We start from the raw sequence: 24,074 nt of genomic DNA on the forward strand, positions 1-24,074 counted from the left end.
AAAATAAAGAATATATTTCAAGCTTTGTTAATAAAAATACCAATTTTTTATTAAACGTATCTGTTTTAACATTAGTGACAACACCAGAATAGAAAAAAACCTATAATAATTGTAATTATCTTATTTGGTACAACACTAAGAAAAAAAAAAAAAAAAAACAAAAAAAAAAAAAAAGAAAAAAGAAAGAAAAAAAAATTAAATGAAAGGAAAAAAATCACGCTAAAGAAATTAGTTTTACAAGGAAAGAAAAAAATCATGCCGAAGAAATTAGTTTTAGAAGGAAAAGAAAAAAGGAAAATGCGTTCAGTAGGATAAAACAAAAACATTTTTCAGTACCAAAGCTAAAAGAAAAAGAAAAAAAAAAACAAGTCAGTAATAATAATAAAATGTTTTTATGCCGCTTTTACCCAGACAAAAAATAATCTATCTTTAAACATTTTGATTTATGTACAGGTGTTTTGTCATAAAATAGATTCAAAAAATTTTTCAATAAGGAATTGATGAACAAGTACACGTTCATGACTAAACAGAATTTATTGATTACAAGAATAAATGGTTTTTAATCATAAAAATTTACCAATGTCAACGACACCGTGCTTGTCGTACACTAAGACATTAATTCAGGACTTTTCGGACCACAATTATACATAGAATATGTTAGGGCATACACCCATAGTATAAAACGTAAACTCATTGCCAAGATCAGTTTCCAGGCAACATTATAAAATAAATATTAATAAGGTCAAGAACATAATTACAATAATAAATAACACACATATATTATTATATACATAGCACCAAGCGCATATCACGATAAGAATATTGTAGGGAGTTTCAACCACTAAATGAGTAATAATCCTAGTACAATAATATATACTGCAGACCTTATAAACAACAGTTTTCTGTTCATGTTTCGTTTCATGAAAAAAAAAAAAAAAAAAAAATCCAGTCTGAAAAAGATAATATAAATCCAACTTTAAAAAGATACATAAAATGACCTAAGAAAATAGTTACACACAACACTGGTGACAAATGCCAAAAAGAAAAAAAAATAATTACAAAAAAAAATGTAGCAGATATTAAATTATTTACATACCAAATACATAGTAATAAAAGTAATTTAAACCTTAAATAATAAAACAGCGGAAAATAAAGATTAAATTTGAAAAATATAGTTAAAATCCATGAACTGTTTATTCTTCCTCGGCTTCAGCAGATTCGCTCTTGGCAGCAGCCTTCTTTCTGGCTAATCTACCTGGTCTACCACCACCATATGGAGAAGTGGTAGCAAAGTCAATGTGTTTTTCAGAGTCCAATCTAACCATGAAAGATGGGATGTTAACAATTTGCTTACCAACAGCAATGTGTCTTTGAGAAATCAAAACACGAGCATGATGGACAGATCTGGCCAAACCCAACTTATAAACTTGAGTTTGCAATCTTCTTTCCAAGAAATCTTCAATCTTCAAAGCTAAAACATAATCTAACTTCTTTTTGTCTTCATCTAAGACACCAACTCTAACTAATCTTCTGATCAAAGCATTACCTTCAAACAATCTCTTTGGGTCTTTTTCATCTCTGGTCAACAAATCTCTTGCAGCACGACGAATCTTAGACAATTGGAAAGAAATTCTATAAATCTCCCTCTTGTTTTTCAAACCGTACTCACCGGCCAATTTCAATTCGGCATCCAAACGAGCAGATTCGTATGGTCTCTTTGGGGTAGAGTAAGTCTTAGAGTAAGTTCTTGGGGCACCTATTTACAAAACAAAACAGTTATAAACATCAACTAAATTAAAAATATTCAGTAACTGTCAAAAAAAAAATGTTAGTTAAATTGTTAGATAGATATTTTACAAGGTTGCGGGTGCTCTTCCAAAATGTTGTATTACGTACAATAAAGAATAACAAAATAACTACATCATAATTTAAAGTGTTTGAAGACCAAAGATTAATAAGGACAGTAGGGGCATACCTTTTGTTTTAAAATATACTCCTCTACCACTCAAAATTAAAAACAATCTCATCTCTATATCCTTATGTTTACCTGAAGTGTCGGGAATTCAGTGCAAACAGATATAGGGTTCACTTATTTATTAATGAATGTACTATATTAGTGTTTTTCTTTTCTATTGAAAGAGGACCCGAACCTCGTATATGTTTATAGAAAGCTAGCGTTTGCTGTAAATTTTTCTTTTAAAACAAACACAAAGCTCTACAACTAGTTCATTACTATATAAACAAACATACGTGGCATTATGAATTGATCTGATTGCTGTTTCTTGGTGTTCTTGCGACAAGGAAATAATTTATAAAGAAAATAAACAAAACAAGTTCAAGGTGTGAATATAAAAAAAAGGTTAAAAAAAATGTAAGATGAGCTCTTTATATATTGCAAAACCTTTGGAATTAACATTTTCAGCTCTATGAGGAGGAAAATAATAATAAAAAAAAAATTTAAAAATTAAAAATTAAAAAAAAAAATATATATATATACACAATTTAGCTGACTTTTATCCCGTACGCATGTATACGGAAAGTTTTCAAAAAAAACATTTTAACATGAAAAAATATTAAAATTTTTCGAAAATATTGTACGGGTGTTGTTATTTTTTATTCAATATGTCACAAACCAATTTAAAAAAAAGTTTTTTTTTTTTTTTTTCAATTATCAATTGACAACATCAAAAATATATGATACCTTTTTAGGGCCTTCGCAATGATACCAATTAAAAGTTTACTTGGTAAACCATTTACCATTTTACCAAAATGCCCCTCAGCATGATCTTGGTTGAATATAAGGATATTCATACATAACTTCCCAGCCCAGTAAAAGTATAGTTCTCTAGTTAAAATGTATTAACAAAAATAAAAAAAAGAGGAAAAAAAAGAGGAAAAACTTAGTTTGCATCTAAAAAACTATATACAAATATATAAACGTTTTACAAGACTACTTTCCTTTATTTGGATAACTTAAACCTTTTATTTTCAGGTTCTTCAGTCATCTCATCCCTGGCTATACCTACGGGCTTCAATACCGGTGTGTTAACTTCTGCATGGAAATCTTTAATGATAGAATCCACATCATCAATATTAAGTGGTCTAATATCACCTAGTTTTTTGATTTTAGCAGTTACTTCTTTGCATTGTGCATCACTTAAACTTAAATTCAATTGATCAACTCTAGTCTTAATAGCATTCCAACCAGTCAATCTATTAGCAAAGTGGATATATCTCTTCATACCAAAATCACTTGGGTTTAGAATTTCATATGTAGATGGATTGGCCAAGATAGCCTTGGCGTGAATACCAGCTTTATGAGTGAATGCACAGAACCCAGTAATTGGGTTATTGAATGGAATATTAACTTCGACAGATTCAGCAACTAAAGTTTCTAAATCACGTAATTTATGTAATTTATATTTAGACTTGACATAATCAGGCGCAGAAACAATCATTCTTGCCATTAATGCACCAAGCGGGGTAATACCGTTTCTTTCACCGATACCCAAGACAGAAACATCGATCAATCTAGCACCACCTTCTAAAGCAGTATAGGCGTTAGCAATGGCACAACCTGTATCGTTGTGGAAATGACATTCAATATCACAAGAAACTACACTTTTCAAAGTTCTGACCAATTCATAAACTTGTCTTGGGTTAGCACAGCCAACAGTATCGGCAATACCAATTCTATTAACACCAATTTTATCAACAGTCTTGTAAATGTTTAATAAGTCAACAATATCTGATCTGAAGGAATCTTCTGAAGAAAATCGAATTTCCAAACCCTTGGATTTGACAAATTCAATAACTTCAATAGCGGCCTTGGATATATAATTCATATCCTTGCCGTGAGAATATTGTCTTAAAAATTTCGAGGTACCAATAACAACATCAACACCATCAACACCGGTTTCAACAGCAACTTTAGCATCATCCATGTGACAACGGATATGTGTTAATATTTTAGCTTTTAAGCCTAATTTGCAAATAGCTTCACAATCCTTTTTACTTTGTTCAGAAGCAACAGGAGAAGTCAATTCAATGTAATCAACACCAAAGTCATCTAGAGCCTTGGCAATTTCAATTTTTTTTTCAGTGGTGAAAAAGGCGTTGGCAAATTGTTCACCTTCTCTTAAAGTGGATTCGATCAATTGGAAATTATTAACATTTGAAATTAAATCATGTGGACTTGGCGCATATGGGTTAGATAGAACAGACATTTTAATGAGCTATCAAATAATTATTTTCCTATGTGTAAGATTTAATTTTTTTTTTTTTTTTTCCCTGATTAAATTGGTCGAATATTTGTTAAAAATATAGGAGAAAAAAAAAAAAAAAAAAAAGAGAGAAAATTGTTACAAATGGAATGGATATAGGAAAAGATAATATATGGAAGAAAAAAAGTTGAACACATTAATAATTTAATTAATTTTTTGTTTTATAAAGGTAAAAGAAAAGCATATAAAATGACATCAACTTATTAGGACGATGGACAAACATTTTAAATCTTTTCTTTTTTTTTTTCTTTTTCTTTAAAAATAAGAAATTCATTGTTTTAATATTTTAATAAGAAGCTATTATTTTTCTTGTAACGATACCATTTAACTTTTCCACAATTTGGATGACTCGATGTATTTTTTTTTTTTTTAATTTATGTTAATTCCACCGGGAAAAAAAAAAAAAGAAAAAAAAAAAAAAAAAAAAGAAACAAAAAAAAAAAAAAAAAAAAGAAAAAGAGAAAAAAAAAGCCACAATACAAGAAAATAACTCTTTGTTCCAACCGAAACTGGCATTTGTATTAAAAAATGATCGTTGACATATTATATAATATATAGATCATTTTAAGCTAGAAAGGAACTTGAACTTTTGATACACATGTTCGTAGAATCTAGCTTTTTTATAAGCACAAAATACCCAGTTTTATTTTAATGTCAATTTTTTTTTTTTTCCTTTTTAGTGTTTAACGCCTATTTTTCTGTAAAACTTTAGAGTCTTTTGAATCATACTTTTTGGAATGTCTAGTATTACCTTAGTTATCTCCCCTTCATGTTCTAAAGCTAAAAAAAACCTAAATTGCATTTACTGTTATTATTTTTAATAACTATATAAATTACAGATTAATAATATATCCTTTTTATATATAAAAGAAACATTGGGTGCGCGTTTATAATAATTCTTATATTGTTTCCAAAGTTGTATTAAGTTTTCAGTTAATTGCCAACTACTTGAAACAAATCTTCCCTTCTACTCTTGGACAAAATTAATTGTTATCGTTTCTATCATTTATCACCAAAATGGAAATGTAAACTAAAAAAAAAAAAAAAAATTCACTAAAATGTGTCACCTTTCACGATAAAAATAATCGGTTTTAAGTATTATTTTAAAAACAACTCCAGTAGTAAAATATCAAACAGTTAACAAAAAATGTATGACATCCTATTGATCTTTACTTTTTCTTAAAATAAAACATTTATAAAAGACAAAATTTAGCACTACAGTACTAATTCTATTTATCTAACAATATAATAAGCAAGAATAGAAAAAAAAAAAAAAAAAAAAAAAAAAAAAAACTACAACCCAAACAAATACTTAAATATCTTTATAATGATAGCTGACGTTTTTCTAATACTAATGAATAGTGATTTATTGCTATTATATATACATGTGTGTATATATTTTAGATTTTCAATTTTTTTTTTTTTTTTCTTTTGAATAACTTTTGGTAAAGATTATTTTCCACGTTGTTAACATACTTTTAAGTTAGATACCAACACATATAGTAAAGTAGTCCGATATTGTTTGCTAAGCATGTATATGTACGTCGGATAAATAAATGGGATATAAAATATTTTATATCTCATTTTAATACTTTACCAGCAAATTTGACGCGTTTTTTTTTGTTTTTTTTTTTTTTTTTTTATTTTTTTTTCATTTCGCTTTTTTACAGAAAAAGTTTTACTAACATTCTTGTTAATCATAATATTAAAATAAAAAAAAAAAAAAGTATCCAACAGGACAGCCAACAGAAATTATCTCTCTTTAGTTTAAGTTGCTGTATTTTTATATTACGCACGGAAAAAATGACATTTGATGAAAAATTGGTATCGACCTAAATTGTTTCTGACGATTTTCTCCTTTATTTTCGCAGATTAAAAACATTTTTAATTGCCGTTGACCACTTAGTTTCTCCCTTAAAACAGCGTAGTAAACTGCGTTAACAAAGTCATTTCTATATTAAAAAAAAAAAAAAAGCAAAGCCAAAGAAAACTTGAACAGCATAAGCAAAAAGACTTTTTAAATTTAAAAACAACAAAAAACATTTAAAAGCGTCAAAGTATATAAAGAGATAAGATTTACCTTGTTTTTTTTTAATGTTTTTTTTTTTTTAGAAAGAAAATTTTTATCTCCTTTTCCGGCTCGTTGTTTTCTTCTTATGTTAGTTACGCGTTATTCTTAGGTGTATTGTTTAACAGTACAGTATACAAAAGCTTCGTTTAAGTCTTGTAAGCTTTAAAATATTTGGGGGAGAAAGGGGAGCTGGAGCGTATTTTGTTTTATCTTTCTTTTCCATTATCATTTTAATGAAATACCGGTTTGTTGTTTAAAAATAAAAAAAAATGAAAAATGAAAAATTAAAAAAAGAAAAAAAATAATCTTTTTTGTTTTTTTTTTTATTTTGTATGCGTGTCTTAGGCTGGGCGGCTCTTTTTTTAATGTAAATAAACTTGAGATTATATTGTTAATTAATATAAAAAGTTATACTTATTTTATCATTCTTTAAAATAGAAATATTCAAAATCATACTTTAACAAAAGCGATAAATTAGATTGAAAAATAAATAAAAAAAAGCGCTATTGTAATTACCACAGAATCCATTGAACAAAAAGAATCGAGTAATTTCTACTTAAGTTTTATTTGTTATTTTTTTTTTTTTATTTTTTTTTTTTCTATTTTAATTTTTTTCCATACGGATATATATTGTTTTTACTACAATCCATTCGCATAAGTAAAAAAAAAAAAAAAAAAAAAAAAAACACCAAGAAACCTCATTACTATTCAACGTCTATTAGCATTCTTTTTTTTTTTAAAAAAAAATAGGAAAAAAAAAATTATTTTAAAATCCTGTACATATTTGCAAATATAAAATAAGGTCACCCACACATACATACTTACAAAAATTTTATAATTTTTACCGCATCAAAAACAGCTCATAATACAAAGAAATAGTATGTCATCTCAAACTTCAAGGTTAGACCGACAAGTGATTTTATTAGAAACAGGTTCAACTCAAGTTGTACGTAATTTGGCTGCCGATCAATTAGGTGATTTGGCTAAGAATCACCCAGAGGATATTCTATCTTTATTATCTAGAGTATATCCTTTTTTGGTTTCCAAAAAATGGGAGACAAGGATAGCGGCCGCTCGTGCCGTGGGGGAAATTGTTCAATATTTACCTTTATGGGATCCCAATGCACAGGATAAAGATATTAAAACCGAAGAAGAGGACATAAACGTTCTGGAAAGTGATACTAAATTAAAAATGGAACTCCCGGAAAATTCGGAGGCATGGACGAAATCATACGGTATTGAATCAAAATTATTGAGTTTACAATCATGGGATTTACTTCAACTATTTAAGAGTACAAAAGTGCTATTAGCAGCTAATTCGAATTCTATAACTGACTTACCAACACCATTGACTTCAGCAGCTACAGAAGTTCAACAACCACACAAAATGTTTAAAAAAGATAGCAAGGAAGGGTCGCCTGTACCTACTGATGCATCTAGCAATAAAAAAAGTAGTAGAATGCTAGCTATGGCAAAGAGAAAACTGAAACGACAAGCTAAGAATAAAAGAGGCTCTGTAGATGTTGACTTATCAAATAATTTAATATCTAACACATCAGGTTCGAACTCAGAAAACAAAGACAATACTAAAATCGAATCATTTGCAAATCCCAAATTAACGCTGACTGAAAATGCAAATGCTAATAGCATAATGGTTGAAAGTGTAGTAGCGCCTATACTTGAGGACCAAGAAGTTGCAAATGGTCTTGTTTGGCAATTACAGGGCATCTATGAATTATTGTTAATAAATTTATTAGACGACAATTGGGAAATTAGACATGGGGCTGCATTAGGTTTAAGAGAGATAGTAAAAAGGCATGCCTATAGTTGCGGTAGAATTAAGGGTGCCTCTAAATGGGAAAACAATAGGAGAAATAATCTGTTTTTACAAGACCTAGCGTGTCGTATTTTAACTATATTTGCTATTGATAGATTTGGCGATTTTGTTAATGATACTGTTGTTGCCCCAGTTAGAGAATCGTCGGCACAAGCATTGGCAGCATTGTTATTGCATATCAATGACGATAGTAGCAGGTTAATATTCAATTATTTAAAACAATTAGTGTTACAGGACTTCGGGATTGTTACCAAATTTTGGCAAGCCACTCATGGTGGATTATTGGGTATACTTTATTTTGTAAGTGTCAAAACCGAATTTTTCTTTGAAAATAACTTGTTAAAAGAAGTGGTGGAGATCGTGCTATACGGGTTAAACAGTAATGACGATGACGTTCAAAGTGTTTCTGCATCTATTCTAACACCAATCACTAATGAATTTTTTCAGTTGGATAAATCTATAATAGATTCTGTGTTGTCCACCATTTGGAATTGTATATCTGACTTAGATGATGACCTAGCTTCTAGTATTGGTTCAATCATGAATCTATTGTCTAAACTTTTTCAGCATGAAACTGTTTTAAAATTGCTTAAGGAAAAGGCAGAGGACCCTGATTGGTCATTTAAGAATTTAGTCCCTAAGCTATATCCATTTTTACGACATTCGATCAGCAGTGTAAGAAAAGCTGTTTTAAATTTGTTGTTAGCCTTTTTGTCGGCGAGTGACGAAGAAACTGGACACTGGATTAATGGGAAGATTTTAAGACTAATATTTCAAAACATACTATTGGAACAAAATGAAGAAATCTCAGATTTGTCTGTAAAGGTTTATAAGGAAATGATTTTGAAAAATCGTATTTTACAAGAAAAATCACTAGATTTATTGTTTGCCAAAAGCTTAACACCGTTGTTACATTTATTAATTACTCCTATTGGTGAACGAGGCAAAAACTATTCGATGGAGGTGGGTTTTATCTTAAAGCCATCGAGTAATTATAACTTAAATCAGGACAAAAAAAGAAGAAAGTCCGCTACACCGTCTGCCGATATTCCAGTTTCGGATACTCATGTTAATATTGATACACCAATGATTAATGGAGATGTAACTTTACTAGGTAGCGATGTCATTATAAAATCTAGAGTAAAGTCAGCACAGGCATTGGGTTTTACCCTAGGTGGATTCCAAGACTCGACGTTAGATTCTTTTTTTAGTAACGTTATTATAAATTGTTTGGATTTGCCATTTGCAACTTCTAAGATTTTAATTGCCATAATGCTAACTGAATATTCTTACACATGGAAAAATCTACATAATTCCCATAAAGTCCCCGATTTCGTTACAAAATTATTTTATGAGGGATTTTTTGGTTATTTGAATGGTACCAACAAATTCCCAGTTTTCCGCGAATTGGTCCCCGGTTTAAAAGCTTTAAGAACACAGTGTCAATCATTACTGCACACATTTATCACTGCCGGTAAGCTAAGTAGCAGTAAAATCCCACAACTAGCCATAATTGTTAAAGGTGAACCGGAGGCTGGGCCTGAAGCTTTCGATATCGCCACTTCTGAAAAGGTTTATAATGAATATTATGATAAGCTATATCGGCATTTGGGAAATGCTTATAAGATTACTGCAGCAAAACCTTTAGAGGATGCCAAATATAGGGTTGGGAAGGCTATTGAGTCTGCTAAAGAGGCAGAACTAAAAAGACTTTGCAGTATTTATGCAAATTTCGCTGCAGCACTTTTATCTTTTGATTCAGAAGTTCCTGCTAAGCTAAATCCATTCGTCCGTTCATTGATGGATAGTATTAAATCTGAAGATAGCGTTATATTACAACTAAAAACTTGTGATTCTCTTATTAGGTTAGTTGAAAAACTATTGGTTGGTGGTAAAAATAATGTCGCCAACAAAATTGTTAAGAACTTGTGTGCATTTTTATGTGTCGACACTACTATAGTCCCAGAATTTGCAGCAAATTATGACTATAAGGAAACCATATTAACTTTAATTAAAGAAGACAGAAATTTATCCATTAATGAGGACATCAAATTGAGAGAAATCTCTGAGAGGGCAAGAATCAAGCGGAGAGGTGGTTTGTTTACATTGGAATTATTATTACGAAAGTTAGGTTCTGAAGTTTTCCTCAAAGTTCCATATTTAAAGGATTTGATTTGTAATCCAATTATCCATTGTGAAAGTTTGTCAGATTTGAAAGAAAAGACTGAAGTTTTGGCAACCGGTCAACAAATAGTTGATTCGTTGGGTATCCTTGCCGCTATATTCCCAACCATGGATTTGACCGTTCAGGAAGACATTTTTATCCCATTATTGCCCCAGCTTTTGATAATACTACGTTCTGAATTTGCTGTTTTAAGATATGCTGCTGCTCTTACTTTTTCAGTTTTAGTTAAAATATTGCCCTCAAAGATAATACCATTTATCATTAGAAACATTTTACCATTACTAAACAGTGCTGGCTCTGTCATTGATCGTCAAGGTGGTGTTGAATTAATTTACCATTTAGCTGTTAGTATGGATAGCGACATTTTACCGTATGTTGTGTTTTTTATAGTTCCCTTGCTAGGTAGAATGAGTGATTCAAACAAGGATATTAGAACAATTTCTACGACCACGTTTGCCTCTATTATCAAGTTGGTTCCATTGGAAGAGGGGATATCTGATCCAGAGGATCTACCCGAAGATTTGATGGTTGGCCGTGAAAGGGAACGTGACTTCATTCAACAGATGATGGATCCTTCTAAAGCCAAGGCATTTAAATTGCCAGTTGCTATAAAAGCCACGCTAAGAAAATATCAGCAAGAAGGTGTAAATTGGTTGGCATTTTTGAATAAGTATCATTTGCATGGCATATTGTGTGACGATATGGGGTTGGGAAAAACTTTGCAAACTATTTGCATTATTGCTAGCGATCAATATTTGAGAAGTGAAAAGCATAGGACTACCCAGTCACCGGATACAAAACCCTTACCATCTTTAATTGTATGTCCACCTTCTTTAACCGGTCATTGGGAACAAGAATTTAGTCAATATTCGCCATTTTTAAAAATTTTAGTTTATGTTGGTAGTCCATCAGTCAGAATTAGCATGCGAGACCAGATTGCTACCACGGATATTATAGTTACTTCCTACGATGTAGTTAGAAATGATATCAATACTCTAGGTAAATTTGCTTATAATTATTGCGTCTTAGATGAAGGGCATATTATAAAAAATTCACAATCCAAGCTATCCAGGTGTGTCAAGGAATTAAGGGCAAATCATCGTTTAATCTTATCCGGTACTCCAATTCAAAACAACGTTGTTGAATTATGGTCTTTGTTTGATTTCTTGATGCCTGGGTTTCTAGGAACAGAAAAAATGTTTAACGAAAGATTTGCTAAACCTATTGCAGCATCGCGTAATAGTAAAACCACTTCAAAGGAACAGGAACAGGGTGCCTTGGCATTAGAGGCGTTACACAAACAAGTGTTGCCATTTATGCTAAGAAGATTAAAAGAAGATGTTTTATCAGATTTACCACCAAAAATTATTCAAGATTACTATTGTGATTTGAGTGATTTACAAAGACAATTATACAGGGATTTTACTAAAAAACAAAAGAAAACTGTTGAAATGGATATGGACGAACAAACTAATTCTGAATCCAAACAACATATTTTTCAAGCTTTGCAATATATGAGGAAATTATGTAATCATCCTTCCTTAATTTTATCACCAACACATCCTCAGTTCGCACAAGTTCAAGAATATTTGCACCAAACGCACGTGGATCTCCATGATATCGTCCATGCACCCAAATTGATGGCTTTAAGAAATTTATTGTTAGAATGTGGTATAGGTTTGCACGACGTTGAGAAAAGCGGTAATATTGCCGGTAACATTATCAGTCAACACCGTGTATTAGTTTTCTGTCAACTAAAGGATATGTTGGATTTGATTGAAAATGATTTGTTCAAGAAATATATGCCATCAGTGACGTTTATGAGATTGGATGGTAGTGTTGAATCGAGAGATAGACAAAAAGTTGTTCGTAAATTTAATGAAGATCCGTCTATTGATGTTTTATTATTAACAACCAAAGTTGGTGGATTGGGTTTAAATTTGACAGGAGCAGATACTGTTATTTTTGTTGAACACGACTGGAATCCAATGAATGACTTACAAGCGATGGATAGGGCACATAGATTGGGTCAAAAGAAAGTTGTTAATGTTTATAGAATCATTACAAGAGGAACTTTAGAAGAAAAAATCATGGGATTACAAAAGTTTAAGATGAATATTGCATCTACTGTGGTTAATCAACAAAATTCTGGGTTGACTTCTATGGATACGCATCAGTTATTGGATTTGTTTGGCACCGATAACGTTAAAAAATCAAATGAAGAGGTCCCTAATATAGAGAAAAATAGCAACATGGATGATGTTGTTAATGAAACTGGTTTGAGTGGCAAAGCAGGAGCTGCTGTTGGGGGTTTAGTAGAATTGTGGGACTCGTCTCAATATGAGGAAGAATATAATTTAGATAATTTTATCAAAACGTTGAAGTGATTAGACAAATTAACGTTGAGGTATATAGCTCATGATCTGTATTATTCGTTCTATATGTGTTTGGTAATAACACAGCTTGTTTTACTTATAAATGTGTAGTATATTTTAAAAAATTTATTTTATTTGTTTTATTTTTTTTTTTTTTTTTTTTTCTTAGACAAAATCTGATAGTGAAGAATAAATATGGCAGTGTTAGAGGAGAGGGAAGCTAAGAACAATTTGTTTGTTTCTGCACAATTTTCTTTCCAAAAAATAAAAAAAAATAAAAAAATAAAAAAGTATTCGTTATCTATTCATTTAAATAGAAAGCATTATATTATAATTTAATTTTTTAAATAAACACAACTGTGTAATATATAAAAATAACATATCACATGAGCGATTTGAGATTAGAATTAGAAAAATCTAAAGAGCAAGTTTTAAGACTACAAATTAATAACCAAGCCAATATATTGAATCCAATTGAACGAGTGGATAATGGTGAAATTATTAATACTAAATTAAAGGATAATGCGGGTGAGCCTGTTAAGGAACCCACATCAAAACAAGTTTCGGAATACAAATTAAAAATGACAAATGATCTGAATAAGTTAGAAGAATTAACACAGCAAAAAATTAAGGATATTGTCAGACAACGTCTAAATTCAAAAAATGATTAAAAAATATTTTTTGTCTTGGCATCATAAGTTCCCTTTGTGGCATTTCTATGCATTATGGAAAGTTAAAATTATTTTTAAAAGCTGAGGCTATTAAATGTATAAGTTTATGGATGTTTTAATATAGTAATAAATAATATAATAATAATAAATAAATAAATACATACATACTTATTGGGAAACAACTACACGAGAGGTTATCTAATACCCATATGCACATAATCAAACTCTAATTTATAACAAAAACATAGCCTCTACTTTTGCCATATGAACAGGTGGTTGCTTTAATAGGTTTTAAATGCTTTAACGTGAATGGGAATGCACCATATATATATATATAGTGCTTTTTCTTTTTTCCAATATATGAGAATTTACGATCTAAAGAAATTGGCCAAGTAAACCAGACCAAATAAAAAGAAAATGATAGCACCAGCTAAAGAAACAGTTTTCATGCTAACCTTAGAAGCTAATAGGTTTCCACCAATAACAGCTACAGCAGTACATAAAATATGACCAATACAAGCACCCAATATACAAAGCCAATAGTTACTGGTAGATCCCATGATAATAATACTAATTTGAGAACGGTCACCGATTTCGCCTAAAAATACCATAACAAAAACTTGTAAAAAGACTGGGGAAAAAATGTACGATAAGAAATCTGTAAATTGCTCAGTAAATTTGTTAAAGGAATAAGAACTTGAAGCAGCGATTTTATGTTTTTGAACATCTCCGCCATTTTCTGAACTGTTTAAAGTCTTATTCAAATCTCTAACAGCAATTTCTTCTTCTACTTCGGCCATAGTTTCTTCTACACCAGTACTATTTGACATTTGTAAAGCTTCCTTTAATGTTGCATATCCGAAAAAAAAAAAGGATAATGCGCCAATTAAAGTAACAAGCCTCTCTGAAATTAGTGTTGTAATGGAATGGCCTAAAATACCGGATAGGACAGTCATAATAACCAAAGAAGATGAAGATGCAAAAAAAACGGTCCATCTTGAGTTACGCATAGCCATTAAAACTGCAATTAGAAATGTTTTGTCACCAATTTCAGAAACAACAATCATTGAAATTGCTAATAAGAAAGATTTTAGTGGGCTTTCTACGGGTGGATCATTATTACCTGCTCCATCGGTGATCGTAATATCCTGGTGATCATTGCCTGTTATATCATTTGCGAAACTCGGCTGTAAGTAAAAGGTTGATAGGAGAAATATGAAAGGTAACACTTTTTTATACATGTTTTTCTGCATTTGATGGTTTTATATATATTTATTGATATTTTTTTTTCGTGGAAATAACAATAGTCAATTTGTTTATGGTCGTGAAGGAGAAAAAATGTCAAGTGGTTTATCACTTATGTTACATATAAATACAAGGAAAAAGAGACGCCTATATTAAAAAAAAAAAAAAATAAAAAATAAAAATAAAAAATAAAAATAAAGAATAAAAAATAAAAATAAAGAATAAAAACTAGTTACAGCTTCGAGTTTGGTGATATGGGTTTCTTTTTTTTTTTTCTTTTTTTTTTTTGTTTTTCAAAAAGAGGAAAGGAAAAAAGAAAAGAAAAGAAAAGAAAAAAGAAAAGAAGAAATTGTTGAAAAGAACGCGTACAATTAAACGGCCAAGGAATTAATCCTGCGCTTGCAGCTATCAAAATTGAATATTTTATCTATTTAATCCAAACGAAAATTATAAGGAAAATATAACATGTATTAAGCCATCTCTCTGTTTTATAATAAGCCACACTAATATTGATAAAAAAATTTCTTTTTTTCTTTTTGTATTCTAATAGCATTTATTTTTAAACCCTTAAAATTATCCCCTACAAAAGTTTAGCTAATTAACTTAAAATCCAAGTCCTCCAAAATAGGATAGCAAGCAGTTACTGAATTCAATACTCTTTTTTATAAAACTCACTTAAAGCTAAAATGAAAGTATCGTAATCTACAGGAACTGAATCAAAGTACTGTGAAATACACAAAATTGGAATTTTCACAATTGCTCTTCCGCTCATTTTTCTCTCATAAAAATTGTTGCCAATATTTTGAATAATACTTTCGTTAATGTTATAAAAATTGCTCGAATCCCTTTTAATAATAATTTTGCTTTTAATTAATTTTTGAATTTCATTTTTGATTATTCGTTTACAAGCAACGTTGGATGGCAATGAAATTCTAATAATTTTGTCAGCTCTATCGACAAAAGCAGGATCTAATGAATCAAAAAAGTTAGATGTTGCTAATAATAAAAAATTGGGATATTTTTTGAATTTATCAATTTGAGTTAACAACGTATTTACTACACGAATTGAATCTGAAGTTTCATTCTTAGCCATTAATGAAGATCTAGAGGAAGCGATAGTTTCTACCTCGTCCATTAACAAACAAATAGGTGTTATTGTCTGGGTTCTTTCCATACTCCCTTTTTCAAGTATTTGTTCAATTTCTGAAAACAACTTTTCCAAATTTTTAGTAGAATCACCAAACCATCTAGAAAAAATTTTACCACATGGAAATTCAATTAAAATACCATTCCCTTCTAGATTACCCATTCTAATAGATAACTTTTGGGCCAAGGCTTTACACATGGTAGTCTTGCCTGTACCAGCAGGTCCATGGAAAATAATAAATTGATTTAGTGTTGGTGGTTCATTACAAATATAATTTTGCTGCGAAATTTGTGCAAAGACACTTGCTGTCCTATAAATGTTTTCCTTGAAATCTACGGGGAATTGTAAACATTCCCAAACCTTATCTATTTTTAGATCAGGTAATAAAGTTATTTGTGATTTGTTTAAAAATTTCGTATCATTAATATTGAGTTTGCTTTCATTTTCGTTTTCTTTATTAGTTATTGACATAATTGAATAATCGTCCATATCAAATTTATCATTCTCTGTATCGTCAATTATCACGGTGTTTTTTAATTTTTCAGATAAGTTCTCTTCATTAATTGAAGATGGGAAAGAATAATTACACTTATACAAAGATATTTTGAAAATTGGTGGGTTATTTTGCACAGTTGAAAAATTAGTACTGAACGTTTTCTGAATATCTAAATCAACAATGAAGCTGGAAAATAGCAAATTAGTTTTGTCTTCATCCAATTTGTTAATACCATTTTCGCTTAACAATACTCTCAATAGCGATTTAATAAAGTTTATTTTGTTTTCTGTGATTATGGAAGCAGTAGATGTTTTAAAATAAACGTAGTTATGATTTTTGTATTTTTCTTCAGTCAATAGTGCTTGAACCTTATTTTGGATCGCTTTTTTTAATAAATCTAAAATATCTTCGTATTGTATTTTATTGTGAATATTTCTACCAGTGTTTTTATTCAAATCATATAAACATTCGTTTATTGTTTTTATAGAATTGGGTTCTACTTTTGCATCCACAAAAATTGTAAGTCTTTTAGATGCTATTTCTGGTTGCATTATATCAAATCTGATATTTATATTGGTGGTTATCTTTTATTTTTTTTTTTTTTATTCAAGATATGCCATAGTTTTTTTTTTGTTTGTTTATTTGATTGTTTGTTTTAAGGTCAGCTCCTGTTAATAAAAATATAGCATTAAATCTTAGCCGCCAATGTCCTTGATACATTGATTATTATGAAATAAGAAAAAGAAGAGGGAAAAAAAAAAAAAAAAAAAAGTCGTGTAAATTGTTTTTGTTTAGCTCGGATAAGTTTACTTCGGATATTGTTTTTTGCTTTCTTGGCCCATATACATAATGAGAATTAGTATTATTATGGCTTAAATGCCCACTGCCAGTAGTATTAGTAATATTTTAAATGGTAATGTATATATATAATAGAACCTTTATTATTATCTTTACCAATAATTTTACATTTTAATTATGTAAAAATAATTCAGGATCCAATTTCCTAATTGGGGGTTTTTTTTTTTATTTTGTTTCTAATCTTATCAGGACAAAATCAGCATTAAATAAAAAATTGTTAAACGCTCGGTGAACTATTTACTTCCCCCGTAAGAAAAAAACGCAGAAACAGAAAGATAGATAAAAAAAAAAAAAGAAAAAAGCCATATATATATATAAGAAATCCACGTAGACAGTAAATAATCACAATCTTAATATTAATATTGAATTGTATGATAACTCAAAAATAAGATAATTTAATAAATTGTAAGAATGAAATCAAAAAATTAAAAATTAAAAATCGATATATAAACTGTTTCCTTTTTTTTTTTTCTTCATATTTTTTCTTTTCGTCTCTGTCTTATGTATTCTCCTAAAGCATAGCTACCGTTACATATCTCTTACGATACTTAACTGTTAATTAGCATATAAGCAATACCGTAATACACTTCCATCCACCTCAATTACTATCAGCAATTCAAAAATTGAAAAAATAACTAAGAATATCTTTAGACTAGATTATCATTTTCAAGTGAAATAAATTTATAGTAGTAATATATACAAAAAAAGAAATGGCCTGCAATTGTTCTTCTAACTCAAAAACTTCTTCCTCATCTTCTGTTACTAAGGAGTCATCCAACAAGTCATCAGTGAGTACTAAGACTCCTTCTGTTTGCTGTAGTGCTAAAAAGGGGCCAGCTGGCTGCAGATGTTTATGTGGTACTGGTTGTAAGTGTAGTAACAATTGTTGTAATACAACTAAACTCTAAATAGGTTTGTATTCAAATGGCACAGTAAAATACTTTTTAGAAATAGGTGAAAATATTAAAAAAAAAAAAAAAAAAAAAAAATTACTGTTAACATTCATTTAGAGATAACAAAACAACTGAATCTATAACTAAGATAAAATTCGTATTTGTATAAACACACACAGGTATAAATAGTTTATTATGTTTTATATGTAAATTTTGAACCATTATTACTTTTAATTCTAGCATCTAATTTTTGTTTTATGTTGGGACATTTTGTTTTTTTTTTTGTGCTTTCGATTATTTTCTTGGAATAAAAAAGATCATTCGGGTGTGTATAATCTATTCCTGCTTATTCAATCTATACGTTGTGGTGCGCATGCTTTAATTTCAAATAATTAATAATTCTTTGGTTTTCCAGTGTATTTCTATTCTCGATTATCACTATTCTAACACTTTTCTTGGGGCATTTTTTCCGAATCATTGTAAAACAATATTAGTATTAAATGCAAGGGAGGAGAAAAAAAGGAGCCACAACCAGGTAACATTGTAATATGAAGCGTTTGTAAATGTATATTACATCCATTGTTCATATCTTGTGAATAACTTATTACTATTTCAGTCTACTTCATGGCACTTTTGGTATATGGCGAAGGGAGTATAATAGTAGTATATAAGATAAGCAACTAATTTGCTATTTTATTTTCTATATAATTCAAACTAATAATAATTGTAAAAGAATAACATGTACATTTTAACAAAACACGATAATGAATTCCAAAAAGGAAATCATTTTCCTTTCTGTGATTTATTTTTTACTTTCATACATTCCTTTTCCAGAGTTTCATTCTTTTCAGATAAGGGAGTTTCCCTACTTCACTAGTAATATTATGTTTTGTATGAACTTTGTTGGTAATACAATTCACCTTTACTAAAATTATTGTTATGTCGCAAAGTGGATATAGGGTTATATACTCTTAGTATACATTATGTTGCTTATTTTTATTTATCTAGATTCTAAATGTCAATTATACACTTAAACTTATATATTTCAGAACAGACTAATAACTATACTCTTTAATAGGCCATCTCGATATATATGTCTAATTTTCATTATTTTAATTTGCCTTTGTGACACCTTTCCCTAATATGTTTCTAGCCACAAAACAGATTTCCTAATTACATATTGTTAATACACTTGATATGAGTCTTGTGAGAAATAATGGATTTATCTCATAATGACTATGTAATGATATGAAACATGAACGTAACAAATATTACAACTAACAACCAGTAAGCATGAGTAGTAATACATTGTAGCCATTGATAACCAAAACCAACCATGAAATAAGGAAATAAGAGTAAAATCAAAAACAATTAAGAAAAGTATAAAAGGGAAGAATATCCAGAAAAGATATTCTTGATAATTGATTTATAGTTTTAAATAATGCTTATTATTATACGTAAAGACCTAAATAGAACAAGAAATTAATTACCATAATCCAAACCCGTTTTTACTACTAGTAGTTTCGAGTCACTCTTAAGCATTGTCATCGTTGTGTTCCGATATAGTGTAGCGGCTATCACATCACGCTTTCACCGTGGAGATCGGGGTTCGACTCCCCGTATCGGAGTTTATTTTTGCTGGTAATTTTATATTTATTTTTTAATTTTTTTTTTTTTTTTTTTTTTTTTTTTCCTTTATTATTATATATATCACATTTTTATGTTTCTAGAAATAAATCCCGTAAATAAAAATATATCTAATGCTATATAAACAGTAGAAATGAACATTCAAATATAACCAACAAATAACAATCGATATGAAAAATGATAATCTCAGTAATAGAGATGACAATGAGGATGTCGATACTGAAGAAACACTCGCTTCCCATCTATTATACACTTCCGATGATGATGATGAAGTCACAAGGCAAGACTGGACTGAAATGTTAAAACTTAGTCAAGTACAACAAATAATTCCTAAAAGGGGCGATAAAGACTACGAACCTGATGGCACTAATGTTCAACAGACTTTACTATTTAATGCCAGAAATACCATGTTTGATGCAATTTCTGAGGCACCAAGAGGTTTGATTATAAAACATTTAAATAAAGCTTATTATAATATAGGATCGCATACCGGAATAATTTATCATGCAAAGGGTAGCTTTATAAATAATATTGGAAAAACTAATTCTAAGGGGCAAATTGTTTTACAATTTTATGAATTTGTATATTTGGTGGAAAGAGGCACTGTAATCCCTTATTTAAAATTCGATGAAGATAATGAAGAAGCAGAAATACAGTTAAGTGTACAGGATTTGTATTCGTTTTTTCGCAATCAACAAGAACTAGATGAATTTATGGTATATTCTCATTTAAAAAGGTTGGGCTATATTTTACACAAACCTGAAAATAGAAAAACTACATTCTTCCCCTCAAATTTACTTACAACTAATAATAATTTATTTTGCCAAAATAAAGCTTTCCAACTTTGGAATATCTTTAAAATATCATTAGCTAGTCCCTTAAATTTACTTTTACTTCCATATAGATCAAATGCTGAAATTTATATTAATTTGCAAAAATTAATCTCCCATTCCAAAGTTGTTAAAACGAGGGCTGAGCTTTTATCAACATCGCACCAACAACAAATACATACGGAAAAGGCACCGGTAAGTGGCAGTCTCAATATAGCATTTGATTTATGGAAGCCCAATCCAAATTTTAAGAAGAAATGTCCTGATTTACCTGACTTTCAAATTTTGATTCATAACAAAAATCTTCAAAATTTTCCAACATTTGATGATTTTCATAGTATTTTTAACAAACTCGATTATAAATTTGAATTTTTAGATGATATAGAATGGGATGAAGTGTCTTATGTAAATGAAATTTCAAGAAAACAATTATTAACACCTAAGCAACAGAAACAGCAACAATTCAATATTCACAATGAACAAAAAAAGAATAAAAAACGTGTAAGTGAAAATGTATTACAACTTAGAAGATTGAAAAACGGATTTAGAAAATTTATCCTTGCTGTTATAGATGATGGATTAATTAATTTCATTACAATAGCTGAAGCTGATTTCAGTACAGAAAATGTATGGTATGAACCCCAAAGGAATAAAGTTAGAAGCGGCAGCAATAAAAGTAAAAATAGAAATTCTAAACAAACTAAGAGAGATAAAACTAAAAAAGATGTATAATAAAAAGGATAATATTAAAAAAAGAGAAGGGGGGTGGGGGGCAAAGCTAAATAAACATAAACGGCGTTTCACATTCACTCACACTCTTTCTCTCTCTCTATATATATATATATAATTAATTAATTAATAGCCAGTAATATCCTAATTGTTAGGATTACTAAATTTGTTATATAAGGTCTCATCAAATACCGAAGGATTGTTGTAAAAATAAGTTGGATTCCTTTCATTTTCTCTTTCCTGTTTCAAATAATCGTGTACATTAGTTGATACGTTTTGTTTGGCTGGTTTTGGCGGCAATGCAGGAATATTGGGTAAAGTATTGGTATCATAAAGGGTAGTACTTTTTGATGGTTGGAAATACCCTGGATGTTCTAATTCACTTGGTCTTTTAGGAATAGAGGGTATATGATTTTGAAATGAATTTGTTGGTATTGCATTATACTCTGTTCGTTGAGAATAGTTGGCTTCTCTTGGAGATTTATAGGGGATGCCTGGTGGAACGGTTCCAATGTTTATGCCACTAAAACTTTGGTTTAAAGATTCATTAGCGGTATTTTTGGAATTAGTATCAACAAATACATTAGATTCCTTTAACTTTAACACCATTTCATAAAGTGAATTATAAAATTTTATACCTTTAGGAAAATCATTACTAAAACTTTCAAAATTCTTCATCGCAGTACTTAATTTATTGAAAAAGTCACTCCTCTTAAGTCTCTGTTCATTTTCCTTTTTCCCCTTTTCTTGAAACCCAGTTAATTTAAATAATTCATCCAACTGAATTTTAATTTCATTTATAGTGTTCCTCTGTTTAAAAATACCAGTTTCTATTCTTGAACTCAATGGTTGATATGTTTTTTTTAAAACTTCATCGAAAAGATGCTCCAATTTCTTACCTTGATGCTCCAAAATTATTTGTGTAATGTTTCCATCGTTTTCACCATCAGTCATTTCTTGCTTTAAATCTTGAATATTTCTCGAACGCTCATCTTTCAATAATTTCAACCCTTCATATGTTTCCTTGATAGTGTTCAATTTGCTTATAATTAGATCATTTTTACTGTCATCTAGATCTAACAAATTGGGTTCACTTTCTTCAAGCTTAAAGCTATTAAATGTGTTTCTTAATAATGATTCATTTTTCAATAGGTTAATCTCATCTAAATATGGTGTAACCAATTGAAACAATTTATCATCAGCCTGAGAAGCCTCAATTAAAGATGTCCTCAATTTTACAGTACTGTCCTTATTTGGGATATCTGCTAATACTGAGTTAATTTCTTGTCGTTTTGTAGCAATGAACTGTCTTTGTTTTTCTATATTTTGATAAAGTGAGTCGTGAATTTTAGTTGACCATCCAATTAATTGGTTCATCATATAATCGAATTCCGTATCCATATCACTGCTAGTTCCATTATTTTTCCTATATCTTACTTGTAACTCATTAAGTAAATTTGGTAAATTGGTGAATTCAATAAATGATTGGTATTCCCAATCAGCTGCTTGTACACTATCCAGTTCCTTTCTCAACAAAGTGGCCTTTTTTTCGGAATATATACTTTCTTGTTCATAAACTTCCATTGGTACGACACCCTTAAATATTATGGATGCAGATTCGGATATTTCAGACATGTAATCAAATAATTGTTTTTTAAGCCAATCCGGTGCTTTAATAGCGTCCATGGCTTTAATTTTTTCTAAAGAAACATCAACAGGAATAGGTTCATGATAAATATAATCATTGTCCTTAGTTAAAAGTGAATGTTTCTTTTCGATCAAAGTTTTAATTGAGTCGACATCAATACTATCAGCAACAAATAGTTTATATGGTAAGGAGTTTGTCAATTGTTCTTTGGAAATCTCTAAAAATGCTAGACTTTGTCCAAACAAATTTTCTTGTTCCAAATGCAAAGCGTGATTATAAGCGGCCAAAGCTTTGTAAAGGTAACTTTTAAATCGAATAACATCTTCCCATGAATATTCTCCATAAACTGGTGCGGAATTATCATTTTCTTCGTTGTAAAATTCGACACATGTTTCGTATAACTTGGAGCATGAATAACACAATTTGCTGATTAAAGAAGCCTGTTTGCCAACATTTTCGCCACTAGTATTAATTAATTTCAAAACAAATAGTTCTTGTGCCTGGGCATGACATAAATTACTTAAAAACTTGGTGGTTGTTGCTTGTAAATCAATAGATGGGGAATTTAAAAAATTTTCACTTAAATATTTGAAACCACCTTGAGCTTTTGACAAATTGGAAATTGCAATCTTATAATCAGAAAAATCGCCCTGCATTTTTTCTTTAGATATTTGGGTCAGTAAGGAACATATATTAAAAATAATACTAGATTTTTCCAAAGCTAAAGTTTGTTGGGTGTATTTTGTTTCAGGTCTTGTAGAATAAAGGGCATCATACCAAGTAAAATCTATTTTTAGATATTTTGAATTATTTCCTATTCTTAATGATAATTGCTCTAAATAAGCGGCATATTTATAATTTAAATCTAACAAAGAGTTACTAGCTAAATCACTATTAGCATTATTTCTTAATGCATCCAATTCCTGAGTTAATGAGGAATTATAGAATGATTTCCATTGCGCATGACCATATGATTTTTTTAAGTAGGAAGATAGAGATTTTGTCCAATTAATTTGTTCTGTATCCTTAATGGGTAAATCGATTAATACTGTTTTCATATTTTCCATTCACTTGCTCTTTCTAATTTGTTTTCTTTTTGTTGTGATAAATAAACTTTAAAGATATAAAAAGATATAAACGCAAGGAAACTATAAGAAAG

At 29.6% G+C, this 24,074-nt stretch overlaps 8 protein-coding genes and 1 non-coding gene across 9 annotated transcripts; 4 read left to right on the top strand and 5 right to left on the bottom strand.

The window, feature by feature from the left end:
* Positions 1 to 1,193: 1,193 nt before the first annotated feature.
* Positions 1,194 to 2,257, bottom strand: RPS9B (40S ribosomal protein uS4; the record flags this gene model as incomplete). The annotated part of the gene is made up of 2 exons (XM_046080807.1): positions 1,194 to 1,756; positions 2,251 to 2,257. The coding sequence occupies 2 exons, from the start codon at positions 2,255 to 2,257 to the stop codon at positions 1,194 to 1,196; spliced, it is 570 nt and encodes a 189-aa protein (XP_045936136.1).
* Positions 2,258 to 2,960: 703 nt separating this feature from the next.
* SCDLUD_002024 (homocitrate synthase) lies at positions 2,961 to 4,226 on the bottom strand (the record flags this gene model as incomplete). Its single annotated transcript, XM_046080806.1, has 1 exon — positions 2,961 to 4,226. One exon carries the CDS (start codon positions 4,224 to 4,226, stop codon positions 2,961 to 2,963), a length of 1,266 nt encoding a protein of 421 aa, XP_045936137.1.
* A 3,008-nt stretch (positions 4,227 to 7,234) lies between these two features.
* MOT1 (DNA-binding ATPase) lies at positions 7,235 to 12,763 on the top strand (the record flags this gene model as incomplete). Its single annotated transcript, XM_046080805.1, has 1 exon — positions 7,235 to 12,763. One exon carries the CDS (start codon positions 7,235 to 7,237, stop codon positions 12,761 to 12,763), a length of 5,529 nt encoding a protein of 1,842 aa, XP_045936138.1.
* Positions 12,764 to 13,137: 374 nt separating this feature from the next.
* SCDLUD_002026 (uncharacterized protein) lies at positions 13,138 to 13,422 on the top strand (the record flags this gene model as incomplete). The annotated part of the gene is made up of 1 exon (XM_046080804.1): positions 13,138 to 13,422. The coding sequence occupies one exon, from the start codon at positions 13,138 to 13,140 to the stop codon at positions 13,420 to 13,422; it is 285 nt and encodes a 94-aa protein (XP_045936139.1).
* A 368-nt stretch (positions 13,423 to 13,790) lies between these two features.
* On the bottom strand, positions 13,791 to 14,675 carry GDT1 (putative ribosome biosynthesis protein GDT1; the record flags this gene model as incomplete). The annotated part of the gene is made up of 1 exon (XM_046080803.1): positions 13,791 to 14,675. The coding sequence occupies one exon, from the start codon at positions 14,673 to 14,675 to the stop codon at positions 13,791 to 13,793; it is 885 nt and encodes a 294-aa protein (XP_045936140.1).
* A 641-nt stretch (positions 14,676 to 15,316) lies between these two features.
* Positions 15,317 to 16,861, bottom strand: PCH2 (Pch2p; the record flags this gene model as incomplete). Its single annotated transcript, XM_046080802.1, has 1 exon — positions 15,317 to 16,861. The coding sequence occupies one exon, from the start codon at positions 16,859 to 16,861 to the stop codon at positions 15,317 to 15,319; it is 1,545 nt and encodes a 514-aa protein (XP_045936141.1).
* Positions 16,862 to 19,617: 2,756 nt separating this feature from the next.
* Positions 19,618 to 19,689, top strand: SCDLUD_002029. Its single transcript has one exon. It is a non-coding gene; the product is annotated as a tRNA-Glu (tRNA).
* A 189-nt stretch (positions 19,690 to 19,878) lies between these two features.
* Positions 19,879 to 21,270, top strand: SEN54 (tRNA splicing endonuclease subunit SEN54; the record flags this gene model as incomplete). The annotated part of the gene is made up of 1 exon (XM_046080801.1): positions 19,879 to 21,270. The coding sequence occupies one exon, from the start codon at positions 19,879 to 19,881 to the stop codon at positions 21,268 to 21,270; it is 1,392 nt and encodes a 463-aa protein (XP_045936142.1).
* Positions 21,271 to 21,411: 141 nt separating this feature from the next.
* On the bottom strand, positions 21,412 to 23,982 carry BRO1 (Bro1p; the record flags this gene model as incomplete). The annotated part of the gene is made up of 1 exon (XM_046080800.1): positions 21,412 to 23,982. The coding sequence occupies one exon, from the start codon at positions 23,980 to 23,982 to the stop codon at positions 21,412 to 21,414; it is 2,571 nt and encodes an 856-aa protein (XP_045936143.1).
* Between the last annotated feature and the right edge of the window lie 92 nt (positions 23,983 to 24,074).

Source organism: Saccharomycodes ludwigii, chromosome II, assembly GCF_020623625.1.
Source record: "Saccharomycodes ludwigii strain NBRC 1722 chromosome II, whole genome shotgun sequence".
Classification (NCBI taxonomy): domain Eukaryota; kingdom Fungi; phylum Ascomycota; class Saccharomycetes; order Saccharomycodales; family Saccharomycodaceae; genus Saccharomycodes; species Saccharomycodes ludwigii.